The sequence below is a fragment of the Haliotis rubra genome, unplaced genomic scaffold (assembly GCF_003918875.1).
Source record: "Haliotis rubra isolate DU_JTF1 unplaced genomic scaffold, ASM391887v1 Scf636, whole genome shotgun sequence".
Lineage (NCBI taxonomy): Eukaryota > Metazoa > Mollusca > Gastropoda > Lepetellida > Haliotidae > Haliotis > Haliotis rubra.
The window spans coordinates 54,302-61,200 of NW_025767342.1; the positions used below are offsets into that span (position 1 = coordinate 54,302).

Consider the following 6,899-nt stretch of genomic DNA (forward strand, 5'->3'; position numbering starts at 1 on the left):
AGCAAACGACTCGAACCTCTCGGGCGTAATACTAAATTCACTCACTCAGATATATTGAACTGACATTATATAAACTGGTAATATATACTGCACGATGAGGAGTTTGATGATTTTACGCCTGCTTCTGGCGGCTGCCAATTTCGCCGACGGGGCAGGAGGGTTTTAACAATAAATATGAATAGTTGGTAATAAGGAATAATACACCATGCCCCCAAAAATGTACGTTATGTAAAAAAATGTACGTTAACCTAAATGAATTTATAATAAAAACGTTAAAACATAAGATAAAAATAACAAAAAGCCGAATTTATAAAGGGAAAGGAAGCGAAAACAAGAGGTGGTTTGTGGTTTACTAAGAGAGAGAGTGGTAGGTATTTGATAGGTTATGGGAAAACGGGGGCCTAAGGTGGGGGTTGGGGGGAATAAGAGATAGGTATAGCATAGGTGGACTTTTTATAGATAATACAGTTAAGCTGTATTGTGGTATACATCAAGGGGCCTATAAAATAAACAAATAGGCTTTAAATAAGGGGAGGGGTGGTTGGGGTTGGAGGGAGCAAAGAAGGTGAGTTTGGTTGGTATATAGAAGAATGGGTGAGTGGCCGTGCCTGAGGCGAGAGGTGGGATATTGTTGGTGAGGGTGATTGATAAGGCGGGATTGAAATGGAGTGATTGCTAGGGGCCCGGATGTCGGAGAAGACAATGTATGCTGTATCGTATCGTATCGTATTTTAGGATTTTACGTCGGCTTCTGGTGGATGTCAATTTCGCTGACAGGGTAGGTGGGAGCTAAAGTAAAAATTAATATATTTTTTCTTATCCTGACTCATGCTATTATTGCTTGTCTTCTTCTTCTTGCGAACATAGTGGAACACTTGTATCTCCCTAATTGAAGCTCCCTTCAATGTAAAATCACTAATTAGTACTCACCAAGAGTTGCCTCCCTCTAGCCAAATGCGCGGGAACGGAGGCGCCACCTCTGCCCACATGCCTCACTCTCTCCTTCTTCGCCCAGTGAGCAGGATATGAGAGTGCCTGTGTCTCCCTACACTTTATATCCTTTGATTATTCTTAGTTAATTACCTCTTATAGTCTTCTATAGAGGTTTAGCTAGTATTCTTTCAACATTATGTATTGATATTTATTCGTGTTTCTACTGTTTATTCACGGGACGCCGTGATTGTTCAGTAGATTACGTTGATGAAAATCTGTACTGTTTGCAGGTTACGTTTTTCTGCTGCTGAACCGCATTTAATATGCCCTAGCTGTACTGCGCCATGTTCATTTTCTTCACGTTGCAGTTGCTGTACTAAATTATCCAATTCTGCCTTTAATAAATATTTACTTTGCGTTTTGAAATGCGCAGCAGATAGGTCACGTAAACAGAGTTTAGCCATGGCTAATACACCTGAACCCCTCGCCTGTCAACTGCTGTTGGACGAACCCCTCCTGTCTGGTATTCCGCTAGAGTTACCCTCGGAGGAGAGGCGTGGGACGCAGTCCGCCGGCTCCCAGAAGCGACCTGCATCCCCAGACATCCCGTCGTCGCAGCCAAAGACTAAGAGGGCTTCTACTTCGTCTCAACGCAGACTTCGCACCCCCAGGGCAGCGTGCACGTCCAAGGGGAAATCGACGAAGTCTACTAGAACCTTCTCAGCCGAGATTGTTCCCGCCGCAGAATTGGGCCTGTATGGGGATCAACCGATCATCATACCTGATCTACATCGAAAGAAGCGACCGGTGTCGGCAACAGTAACATCAGCGCAGATCAGCACGCAGTCTGATGTACCAACGCTGATGTCCGATGATCTTCCTGAGGGTCCCGTCGCTACCAACGCAGAGAAGGCAGCAACCACTTCAGCGCACACCGTCCCAGACGACCTGATGCGTCAGATCATGAAGTTGATGGAAGACCGCTACGGTCTGGAGAGGCAACCAGCCTCGAGCCTTCGCGAAGGCTCCAACGTAGACATCACTTCAGAGGGACCCGCGGTCAGCGAAGCTACTACTACGAAGCCAGCATTGAAGAAGCCACCTTCGCGAAGGTCGTCACAGCCCACCTCCACGAAGGACCAAGATGATCAGCATTCGCGGAAGGCTTCGCGAAGTCGACTAGATCACCACCTACCTCAGACTCTGATGATCAGCACTCGCGAGGAGGTTCGCGAAGCAAGATCCTCTCATCCCCAGACTCTGACTCAGACTCCCAGCCTTTGCGAAGGCCTTCCCCAGGACCGGACTCAGATGAAGCTTCGCAAAGGTCTTCGCGAAGGGAACCAGTTACAGGCTCCAAGTCATCTTCGTCTAGAAGGTCATCGAGGGATTCACCGAGAGCTTCGCGAAGCTATCAACGTTCACCACGTAGATCTCCGTGAAGGTCACCATATAGACGCCGCTCATCAGGCCGTTGCCACGTCGTTCTCCTCGCCGGTCTCCACGTCGATCGCCTCGTCGGTCACCTCGTCGATCTACTCACAAATCACCACGTCGGTCGTCTCTCAAGTCTTCACAGAAAAACCCCAGATAGGTCTCCGTTGACGTCACCCTGCAGAGCTGTACAAAGATACAGGACTCCACCCCAGTCACGATCGGAAGAGCACCAACATCTTATCTGCGATCCCGTTACAGAAGATGATGGAGGCATCATATTTTCCGACGCAGAAATACGCTACTGGATGGTGAATAACCTGAACCTATCTTCTCCGTCCAAGAAAGAGAACCCGGCCAACACATATCTCATGAGGGAAGGTGATGCAGATACAATCACCTTGCCTCCGATCGACCCGATAGCAGTGGTACCATATAATCTAGTGTTTCCCCCAGGATTCAAAAAGGGCAGGGCAACTGAATTTCAAAAAGGGCACCCCTATTACGAAAGGGGCATGCAATAGCAGATTTCCAAGTTTCAAATGGTTCTATGGCATATGGTTCTAAGGCTGAAAGAGCACAGTTATTTCACGTAACCTCGACATAAAATAAAAACTAAAAATAACCAAGTGTTGATATCAATCATTGTATTCTTTGTACAGTCTCAGATTTTCCTGTTCTTCCTGGACAGGAATTTTGCAACAACTTTGTCCATGTCAATGTCAGCTGTGGAAGATGTGTTCATGCTTATCATCAAGAGCCTGTTGCAGTTCTTCACACTCAGTCTGTTTCTGTGGTCAGTAACAATGAGCTTCACTCTTGAGAAAACCCTCTCCACTTCTGATGTTGACAGGATGACTGTAGCATAAACACTCAGCAGCTTGACCATGCATGGATACAGGTTGCCCAGCTGTGGCTTCAGGCTTGTCAATGTTGTGAGCATGGCTGCAGGTGAGCTAGTGTCAAGATCTTCAGAGAAGAGTTCCTTCACTTGATTCCACTCAAGAAGAGTTTGGTCTGTATCCAACTGGAACTGTTCTACAAGGTCTGACACCTGTAAGAGATATAAAATACAAATAGCTACTTGTAATATTAACAACAATGAAGTCATAATAAATATTTGTTTAGAAAGTATTGATTATATATAGATATATATATATATAGGCACAAATCAATCATAAAATGGTTTATTTCATTTATAACTTCATGTACATTATAAACATGTTGTCTGGTTTATTTCAGTTTTCAGGAACTCTAACTACCAATAATTTGAAATTATACTTGAAAAAAAATAATGCAACAATATCATGTACAACAAACATACCTCAGCATCTCCATGAAAGGTGAGAAATGAGGAATCCCCAGCTTTCCTCAGGTCAAGGGCTGACGGACTTGTGAGGACTGGTGTAGCTTGCAGTCTGTCTTCTAAGTTTCCAATCAGTAGGTCAAGGAAGGTATCCATTGAAGATTGTACTTTTATCTGCCTGCTATTGGTCATCTCTATACCATACTGGGAAGTAAGCTGGTCAACTTTTGAGAGATATGGGCCTGGCTTCTCCTTCATCCTCTTCAGTGAAGCTACACTGCTGCGAAGTTGTGGTTCAACAATACTCAAGTCCAAATCTCTCCTCTCAAAAAGCTTTGTCAGGTTAGCCAACATGGAACAGACACCGCAGAGGAGCAGGATAAAGTACAATTTGTCATATGACTTCAGCTGTTTGTAAAGTCCTTCAGCAGTTTACACTAAGCTTGTCACCAGCCCTCTTGTCATTGCCCATTCAAACTGCATTTTCCAGATCTGCAAGAATTGCTGGGTAACACTGCCTGACTCATGGCTCAACCACCTGGTATGCACTGCCTTCTTGATTGTGATTGGATTTCCGGATTCTGAGCCTTCCATTTCTTTTGTCAAAATCTGCATTTTCTCCTGGCTTTTCGATCTAACTGTGCTGTAGTGGTAATATTTAAACAGCCCCATCAACAGTTCACCAACACATCCAATTGCTGTCACAGATTTAAATGCAGAGCTTATGGCAAGTTGTAGTCTGTGGTTGATGCAATGGACATCGATCATAGCAGGATTGTCTTTCTTCAGCTGTGTGACAACCCCTTTTTGTTTTCCAACCATCACAGCTGGTCCATCACTAACAAAACATGTCATCTTCTTTGGGTTGAGGTTTGCTTCTGTCAAATAACCCTTTCACAGACTCAACTATTGTGTCTGCAGTTCCATTCGGGATTTCCTGATCACAAAGGTAAGCTAGCTTGGACTCCCCATCCTCAACATAATGGCCAACAAAAGCAAGATGTTTCCTCGTTGAAACATCTGTATACTCATCAAGCATGAGTCCAAATGAAGTGCTCTCCTTCATTTTCTTCTCCACTTCCTCTTCCACTACTTCAACTTGGCATTCAACAAACTCTTGTCTTGTCCTATGACCCTTGTAAGATGCATTCTTACCACAGTAAAGGTTGGCAATGTTAGGAGCTCCAAGTTCAATGCATAAATCAATTAAAGGTCCAAAAAGTCCAGAAAAATTCCTGAAAGCATTCTTAATTGAAACTGCTTCCTCCTTCTCATGTGAAATTGCATCTTGATGCATCGGTGAGGTTTCATGCAATGACACTTTGTCAAGTCTAATGGTCTCACATCCCTCCTTATTCCATACCATGGATCCATTTCTCCCTTTTGTATTCCACTTTTGACAAAGAGAACAAAACATCATGCCATATTTGACGCCATCTTCATTTTGGACATCTTGATATTTCAACCAAGGCCTGTCCTCTTGCCACTTGGATTCAAATGTCAATTTGTGCCCTGCATCTTTTTTCTCTTTCTTTTGAAAACAAGCTGTACTGTTTTCTGTCACTGCAGGAGTTTCAGATTCATCTGCCGAACAAATCCTGTCTTCATAGGAAAATACTTCTGAATTCTCCAGATTAGGCCTGAAATGTATTATAAGTTACTAAGTATTATGTTTATAGCACAAAAGCAAAAATATTAATCAGAACGTAAATATAGTAGTTCGGAGTATATAACGTCATTAATATGAAAGATAATGTGACTGTAATGTGGCTGCAGTGTTGCAACTTGCAGTTATTACCTCATTTTCAGATAAAGGTGTTGACATTTTCTTTGTTAAAATAAGCAGCATAAGCTAAAGAAAAAACAAAATATTCCTGCAAATATTGTGACTCACATTATGGAACTATGTAAATGCTCAAAGGATACAACTCATTACTAAATCCATCCCATACGTTATGTTTTCGCACTTCCATACTGCGACCCTGATTATGGCTTCGTAATTATTTCCAATCCGACTAAGCACTTCAAAACATACCAATAACTTGTAAAATTATGATACCCCTAATACTAATAACGTGATTATGCATTGTTCAATAGTTTAAAATGTTGAAATACACAAAACAAATTGTCTATTATACGTTTTATCGGTAAAAATTGAAACAAAATGGCAGACACTTCCGCTTGGGTAACCCAGTTGTAAGCGATACATTTTCGTCGAAATATCTGACCGAGAGCCTATGTAAAGACACTAATGCAAAATATTTTGTACTACTACAAAAGCCTGAGTCATCTGTTCTTGTCGTATACAATTTATTATGGTGATGTGCTATAACGAAATTAACTGCACATATGATAAAGCCACCTACCTCGCGAAGAAATCAAGAAGTCGTTGACACTTCCTGGCTTCAGCCCTCATAGCTTCAACTGTTAGATCTAATAGACGATCTCAACATACATGTCAGAGCATGTCATATTACAGGAGCCAAGAATGTTCTAGCAGATGCACTCTCTCGGCCACATCTACCGTCGCCGACAGAATGGATGCTCCCTACAGAGATATTTGCACAAATTATCAAGAAAATAGGAGCTCCGCTAGTAGACCTATTCGCCACTCGCTTCAACAATCAGCTAACAACATTCGTATCACCAGTCCCGGATCCACTAGCATGGGCAACAGACGCACTAAGCATATCCTGGGAAGGCCTATACGTGTACGCCGCGTTTGCGCCGCCAGCGTTAATCCCACAGGTGTTACAGAAAATCAAGCAAACTCGGAGCCTCCAAATGATTTTGGTCGCGCCCTACTGGCCAGCGAGAACGTGGTTTCCAATTCTTACTCAAGAAATCGGACAACCAATACTACATCTTCCAAAGCGTTCGAATCTACTAATACATCCTCACACCAAACAAGCGCACGGAAAGCCAGAAGCATTCCAACTTCACGTATGGACTGTATTAAAGCGTGTCTAAACAAGAGAGGTTATTCAGCCAGAGCGGCGAAAGCAGTCACGCTTGCTTTACTCATTCCACTTGCAACTTGTATGACCACAAGTGGCACAGTTTTGAAACATACGTTGCTAAAAAGGGATTTACAGGGCGATTTACAGCTAGAAACGCTACACATCCACAAGTGGCTGACTACCTATGTTACTTACGACAGACTAAACGTCTAAAAGGCTCAACATTGTCAACATATCTCGCAGCTTTAAGCTCCATGATAACTATG

General features: G+C 43.1%; 1 protein-coding gene across 1 annotated transcript; it reads right to left on the minus strand.

Annotated features, from left to right (window-relative positions):
• Positions 1–2,929: 2,929 nt before the first annotated feature.
• On the minus strand, positions 2,930–6,089 carry LOC124256710. The gene is made up of 4 exons (XM_046690676.1): positions 6,040–6,089; positions 4,572–5,313; positions 3,692–4,081; positions 2,930–3,466 (listed from the first exon to the last, which is right to left on the minus strand). The coding sequence occupies exons 1-4, from the start codon at positions 6,087–6,089 to the stop codon at positions 3,032–3,034; spliced, it is 1,617 nt and encodes a 538-aa protein (XP_046546632.1). The 3' UTR covers positions 2,930–3,031.
• Between the last annotated feature and the right edge of the window lie 810 nt (positions 6,090–6,899).

What these genes read in the sequence shown, in the direction of transcription:
- LOC124256710 (XM_046690676.1), bottom strand. Translation starts at nt 6,089, where the DNA reads ATGAGGGCTGAAGCCAGGAAGTGTCAACGACTTCTTGATTTCTTCGCG. An exon ending in CAGACACAATAGTTGAGTCT is followed by an intron (nt 4,082 to 4,571) that starts GTGAAAGGGTTA and finishes CTTTACAAACAG; the next exon opens with CTGAAGTCATATGACAAATT. An exon ending in CCTTTCATGGAGATGCTGAG is followed by an intron (nt 3,467 to 3,691) that starts GTATGTTTGTTG and finishes ATGACTTCATTG; the next exon opens with TTGTTAATATTACAAGTAGC.